This window comes from Danio rerio, chromosome 7 (assembly GCF_049306965.1).
Source record: "Danio rerio strain Tuebingen ecotype United States chromosome 7, GRCz12tu, whole genome shotgun sequence".
Taxonomy (NCBI): domain Eukaryota; kingdom Metazoa; phylum Chordata; class Actinopteri; order Cypriniformes; family Danionidae; genus Danio; species Danio rerio.
This window is the reverse complement of record NC_133182.1, coordinates 9,756,807-9,780,209: the sequence shown is the minus strand read 5'-3', so window position 1 is coordinate 9,780,209 and position 23,403 is coordinate 9,756,807. Positions and strand designations below refer to the sequence as shown.

General features: G+C 37.6%; 1 protein-coding gene across 12 annotated transcripts; it reads right to left on the bottom strand.

Moving 5' to 3' along the window:
• Positions 1 to 606: 606 nt before the first annotated feature.
• On the bottom strand, positions 607 to 23,397 carry lins1 (lines homolog 1). 12 transcript variants are annotated; one of them, XR_012383121.1, is made up of 9 exons: positions 23,261 to 23,397; positions 23,101 to 23,163; positions 18,181 to 18,456; positions 18,008 to 18,097; positions 9,509 to 9,653; positions 9,018 to 9,341; positions 5,894 to 6,142; positions 3,302 to 3,420; positions 607 to 1,355 (listed from the first exon to the last, which is right to left on the bottom strand). XR_012383121.1 is itself a non-coding variant. In XM_073908061.1 (9 exons), the coding sequence occupies exons 2-9, from the start codon at positions 23,158 to 23,160 to the stop codon at positions 797 to 799; spliced, it is 1,881 nt and encodes a 626-aa protein (XP_073764162.1). In that variant the 5' UTR covers positions 23,161 to 23,163; positions 23,261 to 23,397; the 3' UTR covers positions 607 to 796. The 12 variants fall into 12 exon arrangements, 8 of the variants coding, with proteins under 8 accessions (XP_073764162.1, XP_073764161.1, XP_073764163.1 ...); XR_012383120.1 differs by having other exon boundaries at positions 23,265 to 23,397; XM_073908061.1 differs by having other exon boundaries at positions 3,302 to 3,479.
• Positions 23,398 to 23,403: the final 6 nt, after the last annotated feature.

The following is a 23,403-nucleotide window of genomic DNA, read 5'->3' as shown; positions in this document are numbered from 1 at the left end:
TCCTCATTTGTAAGTCGCTTTGGATAAAAGCGTCTGCTAAATGACTAAATGTAAATGTAAATGTAAATGTAAATGTGATGCACCATTAATGCTGAAGAGTACATAGAGGTTTTGGAGCACAGTATGCTGCCTTCGTTTCCATGCATACTTCAACAAGACAATGCAAAAGCACATTCTGCACACATTACAAAGTCCTGGCTGCGGAGGAAGAGGATAAAGGTACTTGACTGGCCTGCCTGCAGTCCCGACCTGTCTACAATAGAGAATATGTGGTGCATTTTGAAGACCCTGTACTGTTGCCCACCTGAAGACTTGTTTGCAGGAAGAATGAGACCAAATTACATCTGAAACACTTCATCACTTGGTGTCTTCAGTCCCTAAACGTCTTTTAAGTGTTGTGAACAGGAATGGCAACATTACAAAGTGCTAAATGCTTTACTGATCCAACTTTTTTTTAAATGTGCTGCAAGAACCAAAATTAGTGACAAAAAAAAACAACATAAAATCACGAGGAACACATTAAATAATGTTTGTTTGCAGCGAAATACAAGTCAAAGTAAATTGAGAAATCACTACTCTCTTTTTTTATTTGCCTTTTCCATACTGTCCCAACCTTTTCTGATTTTTTTGTAGTAACAAAAAACTTTTTTTATTAAAATCGCTCCACAACATTAACCTAGATGCAAAAATAACTTGATTTTATGTATGTTTATTGACTGCATTATACGATCAATACACTTCTGTTCATTCCTAATCATAATTAAATTGAAGTTGAATCCATTTGTGTTAATCACAGCTACCGAAGCCTGTTCCTCTGTGACTCTACACCGTTCAACAGTTTCAGAAGCGAGGAAGGGTTGTAGGGAAACAAACCTCTGTTATAAAGTCTGCTCACCGCCGTCCTCAAGTCCATTAAACACGCAAGCACTTTACCTAACAGGGACTCTTCCACCAGCATTACAGAAGCTCCACAATCGACAGCGTCAGCTTCCTCCGACTCGTCTGAACTGCCATAATCAACCAGTCGAGAAACTAAAGCGGTTTCCACTTGGTTACCTGTTGCTGATTCACCACAGGGAACAGCAGCAGCAGCAGATGAAGCTGGAATGGAGAGATCAGATCCTCTTTTAGCATCTCCGCCACCGTCTTCAATGTGTTGAGAGGATCTGCACAGGCCTGTCCAGTCCTGCCAGAGCAGTTTGAGGTATCGAACGAAGTACTCCAGAAAGCAGGTCTCTGAGGAGATGAGGAAGTCCAGCAGGACACTGTGGTCAAACGAGAGCGAACGCAGCAGGAGGATGAAGAGGCAGTGAGGGTTAAAACCCCAGACGCACACACCAGAGTCCGAACAGCTCCTATAGGGAAGGAGAATAAGAGAGATTTTTATTTATTTATATATGCCAGATTTCAAAAAAGGCAACCTAAAATCAAAAACACATTCTAACACATACAATAGCCCCTTTCACACAGTGATACCGATAAATATCCGGAACATTTCCGGAACTACTTTATCGGTATATTCAAAAAAACGCTGTTCACACAGGCGAGGACGTTACGGAATTTTTCCGGAAAAGAGCATTCACACATCCATCGCAAAATGCCGGTAAATTCTGACATTATTAACCAGAAATGACCTCTAAACGGCTGCGCTTGTGTTTGTAAACATTTGACTAAATTACAAACTCTTCAGATGGATCAGTATTGAGTACAACTCTAATGAAAACATAGGGTAACACTTTCGCATGTCGAGATGTTCATGATATGTGTGTGTGCTGGCGATATGGGCGCTCACGGGCACACGCAAAGCTTGAAGGTAAACAAACAACGGATTATCATAAACATTTTATCGATAATTATTTACACAGCATTAAGAAGGAACATAGAAACATTATCTGACTAACGTCTAGCAGCTAAAGGTGTCTGGAAAAAATATTCAGAGGCTTTTATTCTCATAAACCGCGCGCACGTGAATGCGTCTGACTGTTCTGATTGGCTAAAGCAGGTGTCTCACGTCAGCCCGTTCTAGACGTGCACGCGCTTATTACGGCAATCTTCCTTCTGCATTCACACAGCGCAGCATTCCGGCAAATTACCGGTAATGTTACAACTTCTCTTTCCGGAAAATAGCCAGAACAAATTTACCGGTATTTTCAAAAAGGACCTGTTCACACATAAAGGTCTGTATGTGTGAAAGGGGCTAATATCAGTAAAACTATTCATTCCAGGCAGGGCCGGCGCTTCCATAGAGGCGACCTAGGCGGCCGCCTAGGGCTGCAGAAAAGAGAGGCGTCCCCAAAACTATCCTCGCCACCCACGCCCACAATTATATCCGCGTCTAGGGTGGCAGAATAGAGAGAGCGGCGTCCCAGAAACTATCCTCGCCACCCGCGCCCACAATTATATCCGCGTCTAGGGTGGCAGAATAGAGAGAGCGGCGTCCCAGAAACTATCCTCGCCACCCACGCCCACAATTATATCCGCGTCTAGGGTGGCAGAATAGAGAGAGCGGCGTCCCAGAAACTATCCTCGCCACCCGCGCCCACAATTATATCCGCGTCTAGGGTGGCAGAATAGAGAGAGCGGCGTCCCAGAAACTATCCTCGCCACCCACGCCCACAATTATATCCGCGTCTAGGGTGGCAGAATAGAGAGAGCAGCGTCCCCGAAACTACCCTCGTCACCCGCGCCTCAGTTATTGTCCGCGTCTAGCGCGGCAGAATAGAGAGGGTGGCGTCCCCTAAACTACCTTCGCCACCCGCGCCTCAGTCATAGCCTCGTCTAGGGCGGCAGAATAGACCCCCCCCCCCCCCCCCCTTTACACTGTAGGTTTGAGGGCGGCGTGACCGTCCTTTGCCTAGAGCGGCAGTTCAGCTTGCTCCGGCCCTGATTCCAGGGGAAGGATATGAAGCAGAAATCCTTCTAATTATTGTCTCAATCATTCATTTTCTTTTCGGCCTTGTCTCTTTATTCATCAGCCGTCGTCACAGCTGAATGAACCGCCAACTTATCCAGCCTGTTTTACGCAGCGGATGCCCTTCCAGCCGCAACCCAACACTGGTAAACACAAGGAGAACATGCAAACTCCACACTGAAAGCCAACTGACCTAGCCGGGACTCGAATTAGTGACCTTGTTACTGTCAGGCGACCCACTAAGCCACAGTGTTGTGCTAACCACTGAGCCAGTCACCCTATTTCTTGGATATTTTATACATTTTTTTAAAAAGTTGGATAATTTTTGGACCTGGGCAATATCAGAATCAACAGAAACAGCATTTAACTTGACATTAAATAGATCCAAACCTTTTCTGATATAAATACAAGGCCATCAGAGTGTTGGTTGCTTCCATCATGTCGTCATCCTGTTCAGCAAACAGTGCAGAAACCCAGCAGCAGCGGTGAGAGTCCAGGGAGACGTGACGCTGGAGGAATAACATGAGCTCTGTTAAATACTGCTGCGCTTCAATCTCACCCGCAGATCCTGAAAGAGACAGATAACATGTAAAGATACAGCGCCCTCTGCTGTTGGACATGATTCATTGACATATTTCATTCTAAATGAGTGCCTCCAGATTTATAAATGGATCGAGAATCATATGTATATCTAAATTTATTATTATTCATTTATTCATTTCCTTTTCGGCTCAGTCCCTTTATTAATCTGGGGTGGCCACAGTGGAATGAACCACTAACTTTTCCAGCATATGTTTTACACAGCGGAAGCCCTATTTATTAATATTATTGTTGTTATTAATAATATTATTGTTGTTCTCATTATTATTGTGACATCAAAAAAGATTTTTTTAATTGAATATACTGTATATAAGCTCACATTTGTTTTCATAATTAGTATTGTTTTAGATTTATGTAAAGAATTATATAAGCTAATAGCATATTGTATTGTTTCATTGAAATAATTTTTATAGTCACCATTTTTCAAACCATCCAACATCAAATGCTAATATATATATATATATATATATATATATATATATATATATATATATATATATATATATATATATATATATATATATATATATATATATATATATATATAATATGTATATTTTATTTTAGCATTACGGCAAGATTATGCATTTATAATAGTTTTAGTGAATTATTTACTCCACAAAATTGAGTTTGATATCTGGACTTGTTTTTCAAAATAAAAGAGAAATAAAAGAATAAACAATATTTTATTAGTATTATTATTATTAGCAAATGTTCATTAATTTTAATAAACCAGTTTTCACGCCCTCTTTTTAACACAGTGCTATGATGACAGTAAATAATATTTTTCAAGACACTTCTATACAGCTTAAAGTGACATTTAAAGGCTAGGTTAATTAGGTTAACTAGGCAGGTTAGGGTAATTAGGCTTCAATTAATTATTAAGCTTTTATTTAATTAATTTTTTTATTAAGTTATTATATAGCGATGGTTTGTTCTGTAGACTATTGAAAAAATATATAGCTTAAAGGGGCTAATTTGACCCTAAAATGGTGTTTAAAAAATTAAAAACTACTTTTATTCTAGCCAAAATAAAACAAATAAGAATTTCTCCAGAAGGAAAAATATTATCAGACATACTGTGAAAAATTCCCTGCTCTGTTAAACATCATTTGGGAAATATTTAAAAAAGAAAATCAAAAGGGGAGCTAATAATTCTGACTTTAACTATATATATATATATATATATATATATATATATATATATATATATATATATATATATATATATATATATATATATATATATATATATATATAGTCATCCATTCATTTTCTTTTTGGCTTAGTCCCTTTATTATACGTGGTCGCCACAGCGGAATGAACCGCCAACTTATCCAGCATTTGTTTTACACAGCAGATGCCCTTCCAGCTGCAACCCATGACTGGGAAACACCCATACACTCTCATTCGCACTCATACACTACGGACAATTTAGCCTACCCAATTCACCTATAGTGCATGTCTTGACTGTGGGGGAAACCAGAGCACCCGGAGGAAACCCACACAAACACATGAGCCAACACAAAGGTACATAAGATGCCACTGGGGCAGTACCTTTTCAAAAGGAACACATTTTTACCTAAATGGTTCATATTGACACCTTAAAGTTATATATTAGTAGCTAAACAAAACAACAATGTACATTTTTAATTTTTCTAGGCATATATATGTATCTTTAATGTACACATTTGAACCCTTGGCCCCATTGGTAGCTTGTGTCTATGGTAGTACCAGTTTAACACCAGTCCAGTATTTAAAAGAAGCATAGATGACTAGAAGAGATGGGGAAGCAACCTTCTTGATGAGAGGCGACATTGCTACCCTCTGCGTCACCACACCACCCCCTTAGCAATCAATCATATACATAACATATATATTAACAGAGCAAGGGATTTTTCACAGTATTTCCTAAAATATTTTTTCTGTTGGAGAAAGTTTTATTTGTTTTATTTTGGCTAGAATAAAAGCAGTTTTTAATTTTTTAAAACTGTTTTAAGCTCCATATTGTTAGCCCCTTAAGGCAATAGTTTCGATTGTCTACAGAGCAAACCACTGTTATACAATGATTTGCCTAATTACCCTAACTTGCCTAATTAACCTAGTTTAGCCTTTGAATGTCACTTTAAGCTGAATACTAGTGTTTTGAAAAATATCTAGTTAAATATTATTTACTGCCATCATGGCAAAGATAAAATAAATCAGTTATTAGAGATGAGTTATTAAAACTATTGTGTTTAGAAATGTGGTAAAAAAAAAATCTTATTTCCTTTAAACAGAAATTGGGGAAAAAGTATACTTACAACAGTACTTATTTCTTAAAAATGCCTTAAAAGAAAGACTGTAATTTTCTAGATGCTAATATACGCAGTGAAAACTAACCTTGCTGACCCAGAGACTTCATTTTTATCTCCAGTGACTTCAGTAAAATCAAGCTCACGGCTCTCAGAATCACGTCATCCTTTTTCATCGTTCCATCAACATCGCAGTTTCCACCAAAAAAGCTGGCCTGAGCTTTAACAGGAACTTCTTTTAGCCAGCCTGCGTTCACTTCCTGTAGCACAGTGTCCGCCATGCTCAGCAGATCCTCCGTCAGACTAAGATCTTCACCTGATGCCGACCGAACATCACCTGAAATCCAGATATCAATCAATCAATTCAATATTACTTAATTAAAAAATTTCAATTATTACTTTATTAAAAAAATTTATTTAATTATTATTTTTTTTATTTCCCATTTCATTTTTCCTGCAGAAGTCTGCTGCATTTCAAATGATGACTTCCGGTATCTCAAGAAATCACTGTAAATGTCCCGTAAACGGTTTGGAAATGTGCATTTTTATTGGCTGTTTGACAATAATCTGAACTGAAACCTAAAGAGAGTGTGGGACATATAGTAGCTTCTCCCCTTTTTCACATCTTAGGATAGCAACATAGCTAGTGCCTCGTAAGTGTTACCCAAATATCACATGGTTTCCGCTACATTCATTCTTCCATGGCGGGGCGCCACGCCAAAATTGATCCCGCCATGGCTACACTACAGCTTCTCATTCATAACATTTTCTGTAACCGTAGTAGTGCTGTGCGTTATTTGTTTAAACCTTCAAGGTTACGTGCTGACTGACTGACTGGCTGATTGACAGGTGATGCATGAGGCCAGCAAACACGACGTATAGTCGTTTTATCTTACTTTAGGATGCAATAATACCGCTTTGTAGGTATTGAAGACATTCATAAATATTCCTAGCAAATCTAATAAATGCTGGAGACATACTCGTTACATAAACGCACTAAATCGCACTTCAGCAGCATTTATTTGAGAGCGCACAAGAAGATCTGCGCGCTTTTGAAGCGGCTTATATTTCAAGGGGCGTGCAAGACGTTTTGTGCACGAGCAGAAGAAAAACGGCGCAAGCAAAGAGATCCGCATGCTCGTAGGCTATTACATAAATGCAATCTCGACTTGTAATACTGCGCTCACGACATTTATCATTTAAAAATAACATCACAGGTAGTTAGTAGATCTGTTTAAAAAAAAAAAGGCCTGCCGCCACAGCTGAAAAAAATCCTAGAGGAAACACTGTATCAATATTATTTGCATTACATCTACTTTGAAGTGGCCTAGTCAAAGTCCTGACCTGAATCCAATTGAGATGCTGTGGTATGAATTTTAAAAAGGCAGTGCATGCTAGAAAACTCCACAATGTGGCTGAATCACAACAATGCTGCAAAGATGAGTGGGACAAAATTCGTAGCCAAATGTGGGCCAACATTTTTCTTTTTGATATTTGTCATCAGTTCATCAGGAAAAGACTGTTTTGCTCTCGTTGACTCACTGGAAGGAAACTTTGCTTTTTTCAGAAATGTTTTCTGCGATATTACAGATTGCGCATAATTCACATCTTTGGATGGAAACATAGCTAGTGCCAAATAAGATTACCCAAATATCAATATTATTTGTATTACATCTACTTTGGAATGGCCTAGACAAAGTCCTGACCTGAATCTAATTGAAACCACCTTAAAAAGGTGGTTCATGCTAGAAACCCCCCCAATGTTGCTGAATCACAACAATTCTGCAAAGATGCGTAAGCCAAAATTCCTTTCTTTTTTTAAATTTGTTATCAGTTTATCCGAAAGAGAATGTTTTGTTCTCTTTGACTGATTGGATGAAAGCGCTGCTTTATTCGCAAATTTTTTATTATATGATGTTTTGCAAATAATTAACATCTTTGTGTGAAAACATAGCTAGTGCCTAGTAAGTGGTACCTAAATATCAATATTATTTGTGTTACATCTACTTTGGAGTGGCCTAGTCAAAGTCCTGACCTGAATCCAATTGATGGTGGTTCATGCTAGAAAAGCCCCCAATGTTGCTGAATCACAACAAATCTGCAAAGATGAGTGGGCCATAATACCTCAAAGTACATTTTTCTTTTTGATATTTGTCATCATTTAATCAGGAAGAAACTAGTTTGTTCTTCCCTGGCTCATCGGATGGAAACGCTGCTTTATTAGCAAATGTTTTATTATTTGATATTACAGTTTTGTGCATAATTCATATCTTTGGATGGAAACATAGCTAGCGCCTAGTAAGCGTTACCCAAATGTCAATGTTATTTATATTACATCTACTTTGGAATGGCCTAGTCAAAGTCCTGATCTGAATCTAATTGAGATGCTGTGGCATAATCTTAAAAAGTTGGTTCATGCTATAAACCTCCCCAATGTTGCTAAATCACAACAAATCTGCAAAGATGAGTGGGCCAAAATACCTCAAAGTGCATTTTCTTTTTTGATATTTGTTATCAGTTTTTGTCATGAAAATATTTGCTCTTTGGCTCATTGTACGGAAACACTGCTTTATTTGCGTATGTTTTATCATGCGATATTCCCATGTTGCACATAATTCATATCTTTGGATGGAAACATAGCTAGTGTCTAGTACATGTTACCAAAATATCAATATTATTTGTATCTACTTTGGACTGGCCTAGTCAAAGTCCTGACCTGAATCTAATTGAGATGCTGTGGTACGACTTTAAAAAGGCAGTTCATGCTAGAAAACTCCACAATGTGGCTAAATCACAACAATTCTGCAAAGTTGAGTGGGCCGAAATTCCTCAAATTAAAACTTTATTTGATATATTTGTGATCAGATTATCAGGAAGAGGCTATTTTGTTCTCTTTGACTCATTGAATGGAAACGCTGCTTCATTTGCTATATTCCAGTTTTGTGCATAATTCCCAACTTTGGATGGAAACATAGCTAGTAGCTAGTAAGTGTTACCCAAATATCAATGTTATTTGTATTAGATCTACTTTGGAGTGGCCAAGTCAAAGTCCTGGCCTGAATCCAATTGAGATGCTGTGATATAATATTGGTTTTATAATGTGATTATTCCAGTTTTTTATAAAAGTTTCATTCGCATCTTTGAATGTAAACATAGCTAGTGCCTAGCGGTATATCGTCCATGTTAAATAAGGAAATAAATAAAAGCACTACCTAAAGCCCAGTCATCTCCGGCCCTCCGCAAGACACTTTTCTTGAGCAGCAGCAGAACTCGCTTTTTCACCACGTACTCCACATCTGTCCTGATGACGTGCAGGAGTGATGAACATAGAGTAAAAGAGAGTCTCTGAGCTGAAGAGCTGAGGCCGTGTCTGAGGCGAGCGGCGTTTAGAGCTTCCAGGAGTTCAATAAACTCACTCATGCTTTTACAAACACACTTCATGTCTGTGCTGTGAGGATCTTTAGTGGACAGAGGCAGGAGATTCCTGTACAAGTGTGTGATGGAGGAGTCCAGTGCTGAAAGAAGACGAGTCAAGACTTGTGTGGAGAAGAAAAAGAAAAACGAGAAATTAAATGTTCATGTGTTATATATTACAACTTTAGTCTCAAACCATTTATTGCGTATGAAAGATGTTCAATCAAGTGTATCTGTGTACATGAGGGTATTATAAAGTGTGTAAGTGTATGTGAAGACTCTTCGGTACCTCTTTTATTCTGGCCCATGTCTGCTTTCAGCACTCCTTTAATAACAGCCGTCACTGACCACAGACACGAGTCCAGTTCACAGCCAGACACTGACCGCTCAAGCACTGCAGCACACGCATCTGTCCACATACAACTGCTCAATCCCTACAGCCAACCAGACAATAATCACAATGCATCACAACCGTATAGATGAGTTACTAGTAAAATGGGCAATCTGCTTGTTAAGTCTGACATCACACGACGCAGCTTCCAGGTCAACGTGCCCTATTAAACTTTACAGAGAGGCTCAACAAATGATAATAATAAGTGTTTACAAAGTGCTGGAATACTTTAGAAAATCATGACCTCAATATACTATATATATATATATGTGTGTGTGTGTGTGTGTGTGTGTGTGTATTCATTCATTTTCTTGTCGGCTTAATCCCTTTAATAATCCGGGGTCGCCACAGCGGAATGAACCGCCAACTTATCCAGCAAGTTTTTACGCAGCGGATGCCCTTCCAGCCGCAACCCATCTCTGGGAAACATCCACACACACATTCATACACTACGGACAATGTACCACATGTCTTTGGACTGTGGGGGAAACCGGAGCACCCGGAGGAAACTCACGCGAAGGCAGGGAGAACATGCAAACTCCACAAAGAAACGCCAACTGAGCCGAGGTTCGAACTAGCGACCTTCTTGCTGTGAGGCGACAGCACTACCTACTGTACCACTGCCTCGCCTATATATATATATATATATATATATATATATATACCAAGAAAGCAATTAATTTTTTTTTTATTAATTGTTAAAATAATGGTCCTGTGATGAAGCTACTCATTTGAATTAAGAAAATGGTTGTTTATGACCATTTTTTAGTCATCATAAACAACCAACCCTTGTCTCAATTCAAATGAGTAGCGGCTTGTACCCGGAAACTGTATTTCATGTCACGACGTAACAAACGGATCAACTGATAAACGTCCAGCAAAAGGTTTATGTGACTATTTACAGTTTAATAAGGTTCTTTTAACACCATTGATAATGCAATTTAAATTAAATATAATTAAATAAAATACATACACTTTAGCCTAAATCTAGTTGCTTAAGTGTAAAACAACATGAAAAGCCATCATACTGTGGTAAAACACGAGCACTTTTGGTCTGTTTACGATATGTTTAGCTAGTGTGAATGATGTTTTCTGAACTTGGGTGCGCACCTGAGAACCATGTGAAATCTGGTTCGGTTCACTTCTAATGAATGCAATCGTACCCAATAACAGAATTGAAAGGTTAAACCAGTGGTTCCCAACCTTTTTCTCTCGGGCCCCCCCCATGAACAAATACAAACATTGGAGCCCCCCCACCATATAAATACACACGCACACACACACATATGTGCCGTATATATATATATATATATATATATATATATATATATATATATATATATATATATATATATATATATATATATATATATTTACTGTATGTGTGTGTTTATGTGTATTTATATAGGCTTTTTCTTATCTTTTCTTGGCTTTTCTTCGCCTCTGAAGAATCATTGCATTGACGTTTCTCTGCCATTTTTGTTTTGATTTTGCCTTTACGAGAAGTTGGACAAGCACATTGCGCAAGTGAGCAAAATGTAACAAATAATTTAAAGTTATTTATTTTAATTATTTTTACTATTATGTTGGAATTTTAAGCATGTGTGTTGATTTTTTTTTTTTTTTGGTACTTAAAAATACATATATAATAGTAGGGCTGATTTTGGGAAAAATCATAATCACAATTACTTTGGTCATAATTGTAATCACAATTATTCAAAACGATTATCAGTTAAAGTCAAAATTATTAGCGCTGCTGAGAATTTTTTTATAAATATTTCCCAAATTGTGTTTAACAGAACAAGGAATTTAACAGTATTTTCTCTAATATTTTTTTTTTCTTCTAGGCTTATTTGTTTTATTTTAGCTAGAATAAAAGCAGGTTTAAATATTTTGAAACCTATTTTAAGGTCAATATTATTAGCCCCCTTAAGCAATATATATTTTTGATTTGTCTGCAGAAGAAACTACTGTTATACAATGACTTGCCTAATTACCCTAATAAGGCTTTGAATTGCACTTTAATTTGAATGGTTGTATTTTGAAAAAATATCTAGTAAAATATTATGTGCTGTCATCATAGCAAAGATAAAAGAAATCTGTAATTAGACATGAGATATCAAAACTATTATGTTCAGAAATAAGTTTAAAAAAACTTCTTTCCATTAAACAGAAATTGGGCAGGAAAAGGGTTGCTAATATTCAAGAGGGCTAATAATTCTGACTTCAAGTGTATACACTCAGTTATTTTCCACCCTGCAAAGGAAAGAGAAATAAATACAATAGAATAAAAATATAAAACAAACTGTGCTTTAAGCATCTTCACTGTAAGAAAAACACATTAGCTACAAAAATCCTTAAGTCAAGAGCAGAGAAACATTTTCTCCTTGTTTGATTAATCATAAAAACAGGCGGCAGCAGGAATATTTTGCGCTGTCTCTTTAATGGTTTCTCTTTCACGTCTTTTAAACCTCAACTCGTTTGTTTATTACACAAATGAGGGTTAATATAAATAATCACTAAACACCGCGTTTTGACACCTATTTGACCATTAAAGCGCTCACGTTAAGATGACTTTAGATGTCTGCGCTCCTCTGCTCGTCTCAGTGTGCGAATGCTGACCGGCCGCATGCTTCTGACTGCGTGTGCGTGTAGCACACACACACATAGGCACGCGGTCTTTCGCAACACGTGTACAACTGGAAAGGGGGCGGTATATGATGCATATAATCGTTTATCTTGATTAATGCTTTTTTATAATTGTTTGAAATCGAAATCGCATTTTGGATTAATTGTACAGCCCTGTATTATAGTGGAGCATTTTTATGCCTTTTTCTACCTCAACACTTATCCTCTCCCCCCTTGTGAACTCTGGCGCCCCCCTTAGGGGGGCGCGGACCCCAGGTTGGGAACCACTGGGTTAAACAACAAACTTAAGTCACCTAACATTAACTTGCTGACAGGTGGGACTGATCCAGGGCAAACACAGTGGTAATGATTCCTTGTCTGCTCTAAAAACCGTTTCTTCGTTATGTTTTTATGGTTTTATTCTTTTTTTAACAGACAGGACACATCAAGTAAAATTTAATTCAGGGTTATAATATCTGACGTAGCAACAAGCAGTACAGGGGCGCCACAAAACCATTTTTGTTCACCCTTTATACAAACGACTGCGTTAGGCAGCAGACAAATCAATATATTCTTACTTTTTCTGATGACACTGTACTACTGCACCTTTTCACAAAAGATGCTAGCATCATGGAATACAGAGCCGCTGTAAAATGGTTTGTCAGCTAATGTGATGACCACAATTTGGAAATTAATGTTAAAAAAAACGGAGGATGTCATCACAGACCCCAGGACAGTGAGCGTTAGGAGCTCTGTTGTGGTTTACATTTACATTTAGCAGACGCTTTCATCCAAAGCAACTTACAAATGAGAACAAGGAAGCAATTTACACAACTATAAGAGCAACAAAGAATAAGTGCTGTAGGCAAGTTTCAGGTGTGTAAAGTGTAAGAAGCAAAGCATTAGTAATGTACTTATTATTATTTTTTTTTTTTTTTTTGAGTACAGTTAGCGGTGAAACCAGAGAGGCAATTGCAGATTAGTAAGGAAAGTGGAGACTAAATAGTTGAGTTTTTAGTTGTTTCTTGAAGACAGCGAGTGACTCTGCTGTTCTGATGCAGTTAGGGAGTTCATTCCACCAACTGGGCAGATTGAATGCGAGAGTTCGGGAAAGTGATTTCTTCCCTCCTTGGGATGGAACCACGAGGTGATGTTTATTCACAGAACGCAAGTTTCTGGAGGGCACATAGATCTGCAGAAGTGAGAGCAGATAAAAAGGAGCAAAGCCAGAGGTCGCTTTGTAAGCAAACATCAGAGCTTTGAATTTGATGCGAGCAGCAACTGGCAGCCAGTGCAAACGGATGAGTAGCGGAGTGACATGTGCTCTTTTAGGTTCATTAAAGACCACTCGTGCTGCTGCGTTCTGAATCATCTGAAGAGGTTTGATAGAGTTAGCTGGAAGCCCGGCTAGTAGAAAGTTGCAATAATCCAGTCTGGAGAGAACAAGAGCTTGAACAAGGAGTTGAGCTTATCATAAAGACATTAAGCAGGTTGATGCATATAAATATTTAGAGGTGAATATTGATTGTGAACTTAATTGGCACTCTCAGGTGTCAAGTCTTTGTGCAAGAATTCATCAGCGATTACACTTTTTACGTAGACTAAGATTATTTGGAGTGAGTAGCAGAATAATGCTGACTTTTTATAAAGCAACAATAGAGTTTTTTTTAAGATATGGGATTATTGTTTGGTTTTGGAATCTGACAGTAAAAATGAAAACCCAAGTAAATAACCTGATGAGAGTGCCAGGAGAAATCATGGGAATTAAGACACTTGGTTCGCTAAATTATATTATTGCGCTGTGCACAATCCAACAAGCCAACAAGATTTTATCTGATTATTCACATGTGCTGCCTTTGGAGTATGAGCTGATGAATTCTGGCAGAAGATACAGGGTCCCGTTATGCACATACAATAGATATAAACATTCTTTTGTTCCTTTTTCAATTAAATTGATCAATGAGCAAATAGGCAAGGACGGCCAAAGATTAAGATAACGGGATTGGTTGGCACAACAGAGGGCAGTGGGGGCACATTGTATTTTATTTTTATAAAAATGTTTTAAATGACTTTAAATGATTTTAGGATTAGATTTTAATGTGTATGTATGTTACATGTTGTCTTGTTGTTGTCTATGTACAGCAGAACCTTTTTTCTAAAGCAAATTTCTCCTACGGGAGACAATAAATTTTACCTTGACCTTCTGAACAGTCTTTATATTTTTGCGGAAGAGAGACGCAAGTGGCTCTCTATACGTTTCTAAAATCAAAAGATTCAGTAAAAGCAGAACGACCCTGATGTGCGTATGTCTTTCCATTTTGACGCTTTGGCTTTTATAGCCGTCACCAAGCAACAGCTGTACACACAACAGCAGCTCGATGATGCAAGTGTACCGGGGTTCAGAAGAACAAAAAGACAGTAGCTGCGTCCCAAATAGCATATTTATGCACTATTCTACGCCATTTTGTAGTATAAACAGTGCAAGTAGTGTGTTTACACTGAAAACTCTAAGGCTGCGTCCGAAACCGCATACTTCCATACTATACAGTATGCTAAAATCAGTATGTGAGCCAAGTAGTATGTCCGAATTCAAAAGCTGCGTCTCAAATCGCATATTTATGCACTATTCTACGCCAATAGAGTGATTATAGCACCTCCCGATGGTGAATGTGGTTATACTCGTGGCAGGTATTATTTGATAGTTTGGTCATTTATTTTACTGATTTGGTGACCGTCAAACGTCATCAGGGAAACGGTTTGAATTTTCCCTGAGTAAAAAACATTAGTGTGCCATTTGGGACAACACTACATACGTATACTACCCTGTTGAGTGTGTAAGTGCATAAGTACATAGTGCATGAGTGCATGTTGTGCCATTTGAGAGCTTTAGAATTCGAAAAACAGTTTGCCAGTCTTGCGAGAAGTACCCGGATGACTTACTACTTCTGGCGAGATTCTGGAGTGCCCATCCCATGCATGCTGCGCTATCCCATGATGCCCCGCGAGCTAATTCATGAATGGGAGTAAAGCGACGCAACTGATGCATGTACGTCACATGACTATGTCAAAATGGTGGATGTAGTACGTCTGAATTCCATTCATACTTTTTACATTAATACTGTATAGAACGTACTTTTATAACGGCCGAGTAGTACGTTTAAATTCAAATGCAGTACCTACTGAGTACTAGTAGGTTTCGGACACAGCCTAAAAATAATAAGTCCACTTTAATTACCCGGATGATGATGCACTCATTCAGATGGTAAAATGAAGTGTGTGATGATGGACACTTCACGCACTCAACGACCGCAGGTTTGCTCACGTAGCAGAAGGGGCGGACCAGGTAATCGACCCAAGTGTGAAAGCACTCATATTTTCCATATTTTAAAATCATGTTTTGGAACAATTTTTATTTAATGTCAAGCTTCTTGTCCTTCTTGTCTTAATGAGAAGCTTCTTGAAGGGTGCGGGGCATGTCAGACACTAGAAAGTATTTGATTGTTCAGAAGAGTTGATGAGAAACTAAAATATGAGGTGACCTCAAAAAAATCATTGATCCATTTAGGTGGAAGTGACAAACTGAAGGCTTTTATTGTTTATATCTTTTAAATGCAAATTCTGTCACTTTTTTGTAGCACACTAGCTTATAGGTATCCTAAAGACAGACATACTGATAATAAACTTCTATACAAAACTTAATTTTCATTTCACTGGACCTTTAAACGCGGTGAGTTTATAATGGCATGACAATTCACTAGACGTGCCTAAGAATTCCCTGTGCATAAAGCCCATGAAAGTTTAACACTGATACTCCATACCTGTCAACATTGGCATGTGAAAATAAATGATATGCCCACCATAATAAGGGATGCCCCCGACCGCCGTTTTATTGTAAATAAACAGTTAATGGTCAGTAATACATTTTATTATTATTATTATTTACAAAAGAAAAAATAAATAGCAAACATCAGCAGCAAATCAATTATTAAAATTAATAGCTATCCCTACTGAAAAAAACAGCTTTAACCAGTCTAGGCTGGTTGGCTGGTTTTAGCTTGTCGACCAGGCTGGTTTTAGAGTGGTTTTGGCCATTTCCAGGCTGGTTTCCAGCCATTTCCAGCCTGGTCTAAGCTGGTCAGGCTGGGAGATGTCAACCAGCTAAAACCAGCCTAGGCTGGTTTAAGCTGGATTTTTCTGGGATTTTTTTTTTTCAGCAGCTTCAAATCACGAGGACAGAATCCGTTAAGGAAACAGCGTCTGTTTACCAATGGAGCGCGTCTGTCACGGTTGCAGGTTTGTGCGCTCTTCCGGAGTGTCTGTTTGATCATGTGAGTTTGTTTTGTTGCCCATGTGTATTTGTTTTGGTCACGTGTTATGACGGCACTCAGTTGGTTTGATTAGTTCGCCAGCTGAGGCTCATTATCACGTCTATATATATGCGACATTTTCTGTGTTTCCTTGTCAGTTCCTTACAAGTGCTTATGTGTTCGTTTGTCTGTGCTCAGGACCGTGCAGAGTTACCACTGGACCCTGTTTTCCCGTCTGATCCCTGCTCTGGTTTCTCCTTGTCCTAGCACCGCACACACTCTTTACATTTATCTTGACTGTGTCAATAAATACTCTTTTCACTTGCACTTGGATCCATCTGAACATTCTTTGTACGTGACAGCGTCAGTTGACAGTCATGCACCTCTATGTGACTGTTTTGAGGATTGCATATGAACGGGAGACGGAAGGGATGTGAAAAGGAAGGGAATCGAGCCGTTTTTATGTTTATTTCACAAGCCCCTTTCACACATACAGACCTTTGGTTGTATGTGTGAACAGGTCCTTTTTGAAAATACCGGTAAATTCGTTCTGGCTATTTTCCGGAAAGAGAAGTTGTAACATTACCGGCAATTTGCCGCAATGCTGCGCTGTGTGAATGCAGAAGGAAGATTGCCGTAATAAGCGCGTGCACGTCTAGAACGTGCTGACGTGAGACACCTGCTTTAGCCAATCACAACAGTCAGACGCATTTACGTCCGCGCGGTTTGTGAGGATAAAAGCCTTTGAATATTTTTCCAGACACATTTAGCTGCTAGAAGTTAGTCAGATCACGTTTATATGTTTTTCTTAATGCCAACTGTGTAAATAATCATCGATGAAATGCTTATGATAAGCCGTTGTTTGTTTACCTTCAAGCTTTGCGTGCGCCTATGAGCGCCGCACACGCACATACTATGAACATCTCGACATGCGAAAGTGATCCAGCGAAAGTTGTTCACAATATTGATCATCCACAGAGTTTGTAATTTAGTCAAATGTTTACAAATACAAGCGCAGCCGTTTAAAGCTTATTTGTGGTGAATGATGTCAGAATTTACCGGTATTTTGGAATGGATGTGAGAATGCTCTTTTCCGGAAAATTTCCGTAACGTCCTTGTCTGTGTAAACAGCGCTTTTTTCAATATACCGTTAAAGTTGTTCCGGAAATTTTCCAGAAATTTACCGGTATCACTGTGTGAAAGGGGCTACAGTCTTTTCATGCCTAAACAAAGCGAAAGCACAGAACAGACTCGCATTTAAGAGCAAAGGGCGACCCCTTGCGGTTCGGCGGTATGGGTTGCATATAGGGAGGCTCAGCTCTTTAATGTTTATTTGCCACCCTTCAGAGAAACACTGAAAATACAGGAAAAATACGGGAAAATATCATTACATGATCATAGCGGGATAGAACTGTAAAAATCCCAGGAAAAATAGGAGGGTTGACAGGTATGTGATACTCACAGCAATGCCAAGCTCTTTGATGACGTAGACAGACATGCACTTAGCAGAAAAATGAGACACGAGCTTATCCTGACAGCTGAGGAGAGAAACCTGCAGATATAGGTTTGACTTTATTAAATACATTATATTTTATAATCATCAAAATATCATTACTTCTTTCATTTAAAACATACCAGTTTAGCCATGAGATTCCTCTCAGTGAACAATCTCCTGATGACATCTTGATAATATACAGCGGCGTCCGCTGTAAAACTGTGTGCTGCGAGTCTGCTAATGACGCTCTCAATGAGACTGAGACTCAAACACGTATCATCTGTGTTTGTGACAGTCTGAACACAGGAGGAGATTCTGCTGGCGAGATCTTCACTGCTCAAACCTGGAGCCGATCCAGCATGCAACAGGCCAAAAACACTGTGGAAATCCAGCTCTGAGACCTCCATAATGACATACTGTGAATAAAGCATCCATGAGAGTGATCATCAGTGAGTCTTAAAGCAGTGGTCTCAAACTCTATTCCTGGAGGGCCACAGCTCTGCACAGTTCAGCTCCAACCACCTTTAACTCACACCTGCTTAAAGGGCCATGAAACCCCCTCGTTTCAGCAGGGTGTTTTCACACCTCTACTTTGGAAAAAGTCAGAAAAGTGGGCGTGTCCAGCTCTGTTTAGGGGGGAGTGTCGGAGGAACTAAAGTGGGAGGGTGTGGGAGTGTCTATTTGGGCACGCTGAGTTTTAGAGTCAAAACACACACACACAGGGGAGAAAGGGAGTGTGTTTACATGGACATCTGTAGTAGAATTATTTGCCAAATTATTAAATGGTGGACTTTAATTGCAGTTTGGCTCTTTCATTCAGGGAATTCATTCATGTCCCTCGCAACAAACGAGATATTTGATTCGAGGAACTGCTCTAAGCGTGTATTTTTCATGCAATGTTTGATACCGCACGGCGAATGAGAGAAAAAAAACCACCGCATTTCCCGGAAACTTAGATGCAAAGGCAGGTAGTGTCAGAAAGCCACATGTGTTATTCCGGTCACAAAATGTGGTGAAAATCCTACACGAGGTTAAAGTTTGGTTGTGGTGCTAACATGTTTACACTCGGTGCAATAGTTAACTTAATTCGATACGAACAAACTGAATAAACAAAGAGCACTGGTCGCTCACTTACCAAATCTGTAGAGACAGGACAATCACCAGCAACTAGAGCCGCATCTTTATTAAGAGGAGACTACAAGCGAATCCGGATCTCAGCGTTTGCAGATGAGAACAGCTCTCAGGTAAACAATAATCCTCCTTAGACATGTAAGTTATTGTTGTTGAGCGTCGCGTACACTGTTAATCCACGCGTGACCCCAGCTGCGCTCTCACAGAGAGAAAATGAAAACAAAACTTAACTGCAGCAAACTATAAAAGCAACACTTCACGCTTGTTTTGCCAACACAACGTGGCGTCTCTGCCGTCTAAACACTGTGACAGTAATGAATATTAATGAAGTTGCACAATAGAGCGCGCTGATTGGTTTGAACCAAGCTTTACTCATGCATTAATGCATCACACTGTAAGACGTAATAAGACACACTCTGGCACAGACGTCCAGTCTGCACGCTGGAATACACGCTATTGTCTCATGGCCGTGACTCAGCTTCAAAAATTTGTTTCAAACCAAAAGTATAGATTTGCTTGAAATAACGCAAAAACAACCAATTTACACTTTTTAGTGAAATATAGTGTCCTAATAGTGTTTTTAGCAGTGTGGGACACATATACGACTGTCAACAGCTCAAAAAATGTGTCTTGGTGTTTCATGACCCTTTAATAATCTCTAGTAGTCTTGAACACCTTCATTAATTGGATCAGCTGTGTTTGATTAGAATTGGAACAAAAACTGTGCAGAGTCGTGACCCTCCAGGAATTGAGTTCGAGACCCATGTCTTAAATGGATAGTTAATCCAAAAAATGACAATTGTGTCATCATTTACTTGTTTAAACCTTTTCAAACCATTTCAAAATATTTATCATTTCAACTTTTCGAGTGCCTTTTAGAAGTGGCTGTTCATCACAGCAGGTGAAAATAGTTCAAATATATAAAAATAAGTCTTAAAAAGCATAGCTCAACCCCCAAAAAAGTCATCATTTATTACTTGTTTCTAACCATTATGCATTTCTTTCTTCCGTTAAATACATAAGAAGATATTGTGAAGAAAGCTGGAAACAGGTAACTATTGACAACCATAGTATTTGTTTTTTCTACGATGGAAGTCAATGGTTACAGGGTTCCAACATTTTTCAAAATATCTTCTTTTTTGTTTAACTGTTACGACTAGTTTATTTATTTTTGCTGAGCATTACATGTGTCTTTTTCTTTGTCCTGCCTTGTGTTGTTTCCTGTTACCCCATAGGCTCCGATTTTAAAATGGTCCAGGCTCTGATTGGCTGCTGGTCATGGAGGTCTATAAAAGGGAACTTCCAGCAGAGTTCGGGGAGCTCCTGGATTTTCCTACCCCTCCGGCCAAGCTTTAGTCTTGTACAAATGCCCATGTATACTAGCAACATTTTGAGAGTTTAAGCTTGTAGGGGTGGCCTGCAGGTCAGTGTATCTTTTGATCATTGGATATTCATTTTAGAAATAGATATTGAAAATCAAAAAACGAGTCGTTTTTTTTTTTTTTTTTATTAAAAAACGAAAATCAAAAACGCATTGTATTTAAATTTTAGTTTTTTAATTTTAAAATGAAAATCAAAAAAACGACTCGTTTTTTGATTTTCAATATCTGTTTCTAAAATGAATATCCAATGATCAAAAGACCGTTTTAGTTTTCTGGTGATTTTTTTTTTTGTTATTCGAAATAAAAAATGAAAATTAAATCATTTTTGAATTTAGGTTTTCCGTTTTTCACCATGAAAAAAGAAAAACGAGCTATTTTTTGATTTTCGTTTTAAAATTTAAAAACGAAAATCAAAAAACGCTTTGAATTTCAATTTAACTTTTTTTTTTTTTTTTTTTTTGAAAATCCAACACCCACAGACTTTTTCGTTTATTGAGACTATGTTGTTTCCCCCTAGACTTGGGGCGTAATATCAACAGAATAAAGAGACGCAAAAATGTTTGGAACCGCTTGAGGATGAGTAAATAGTAAATAAATTTTCATTTCAATATAACAATACATTTTTAAAATCTCAGAACCGATTTATCAGACAAAAAAAAAAGTGTGGAAGTCCAGTCCTAAAGCCTCCATCATGACATACTGTGAAAAAACAATCATAAGAGTGATCATCAGTAAGTCTTAAAGGGATAGTTCACCCAAAAATAAAAACAATAAAAATTCTGCATCATTTACTCACACTTTACTTGTTTCAAACTATTTCAAATTATTTATCATTTCAACTTTTAGAGGGCCTTTGAAAAGTCATCATTAACTAATTTTTTACTTATTTCAAACTTCTTTTTTTCGTTAAATACATAAAAAGATATTGTGAAGAAAGCTGAAAACCGTTAACCCATGACTTCCATAGTACAGTATTTGTTTTTACTATGATGGAAGTCAATGGTTACATGGTTTCAACATTCCTCAAAATATCTTCTTTTGTGTTCAACAGAAGAAAGAAAAACATACATGTTTGGATCTGTTTGAGGATAAGTAAATAGTAAGTACATTTTCATTTCATCCCACTAATGTTTCATATGTTTAATGCATCAACAACACACTTTTAATTCCTCAATTTTGCTGGATTTACAATTTAAAGTTGATAGTGTTTGTGTAAAAGGTCATTTTTGTTTTGTTCTGTAAACTACTAATGACTTTTCTGAGTTTAAAATAAGAAATGTTGTCATTTAGAACAAAAAATAGGTACTTGTATCAAGTGAAATCGTATATGTTGATATTATGAGAGGCTGGGAGATGACCAGCTAAAACCATCTTGACCAGCCTAGCCAGGCTGGGAGCCCAGCCAAAACTAGCAATGTCCAGCTTTAACCAGGCTGGCCAAGCTGATTTTAGCTGGTCATTTTCCAGCCTGACCAGCTAAGACCAGGCTGGAAATGGCCGGAAATCAGCCTGGAAGTGGCCAAAATCCCTCTAAAACCAGGCTGGTCATCCAGCTAAAAACCAGCCAACCAGCTTAGGACAGAGGTAAAGTTGGTTTTATATTTTTTATATTCTGACTTTCCACTTAATAATATAATGTCAGATGAGTATTCTTTGCTAATTCTAAATAGTGAAATCATATTAGCAGAAAATGTCCATTAGATAGTGTTAATGTTGCTTTAAAGTCATCCCTGCATGCTTTTTCAGACTCAATATTCAACTTAGCATGGTAAACAATATATGGGCCATTAAATGAACGAATGTGCGAATATCAAACCTGCTTTACCTCAGTCAGCTTAGGCTGGTTTAGGCTGTTTTTTGAGTAGGGAGAACTTATATTTTTTCACAAATTAATCAAAAAAACTTTTTTTAAAGTGCATTAAGGATTTAATGTACTTTGATTGTTTAATACATAAACAACACACTTTATAATTACTCAATTCTGCTGGAGTTACAATTGATAGTTCACAGTGTTTGCGTAAACAGTCTTTTTTGTTTCGTTCTGTTAACTATTGATGACATTTTTAAGTTTAAAATAATAAATGTTGTCATTTAGATCCAAAGTAATGCTCCTTATATCAAGTGAAATCTTATATGTTGATATTACGAGAGAAATAAATAGCTTAGTGCATCACTTACAAGCTTTATGGCGATTTTCCAACCATCTCAACGTTTATATAATTTATTTATAATAATGAACAACAACAGAACTGATATTTATCACATAGTAATGGTAAACACTTTTTAAAGTACAATAAAGATGAATAATTTGACTGTTTAATATATAAACAACACTTATAATTCATCAATTTTGCTGGAGTTACATTCGATAGTTGATAGTGTTTGCATAAAAGGTCATTTTTGTTTTGTTCTGTAAACTACTGATGACATTTTTAAGTTTAAAATAATAAATATTTTCATTTAGATCCAAAGTAATGCTCCTTATATCAAGTGAAATCTTATATGTTGATATTACGAGAGAAATAAATAGCTTAGTGTATCACTTACAAGCTTTATGGCGAATTTCCAATCAAAATTTTTAATTGATTCAGTCTCTGAGATATTCATTTCCTAAAGAAATATTAGTAATATTTAGAAATTCTTAAAGTGTAATTAGAGATATAACGTTACAATACACATAAAATCGTACTGAAATCCAGTGACTTACTTACGTGACTTTACGAAAGATGCTGCGTATAAGCAGAACTCGTAACGTGATAAAAACTGCTCATTTTTATATTTGTGTAGAACGATATCATAATATCCGCGGAAATGAACCACATGTACTGCTGTTTGCCTTTATTCAGCCAC

Coding starts and splice junctions, on each gene's coding strand:
- lins1 (XM_073908061.1), bottom strand. CDS start 23,160: ATGAATATCTCAGAGACTGAATCAATTAAAAATTTTGATTGGAAATTC. Junction 18,098..18,180: donor GGAATCTCATGGCTAAACTG/GTATGTTTTAAA, acceptor CTATATCTGCAG/GTTTCTCTCCTCAGCTGTCA. Junction 9,342..9,508: donor CATGGGCCAGAATAAAAGAG/GTACCGAAGAGT, acceptor TCTCCACACAAG/TCTTGACTCGTCTTCTTTCA.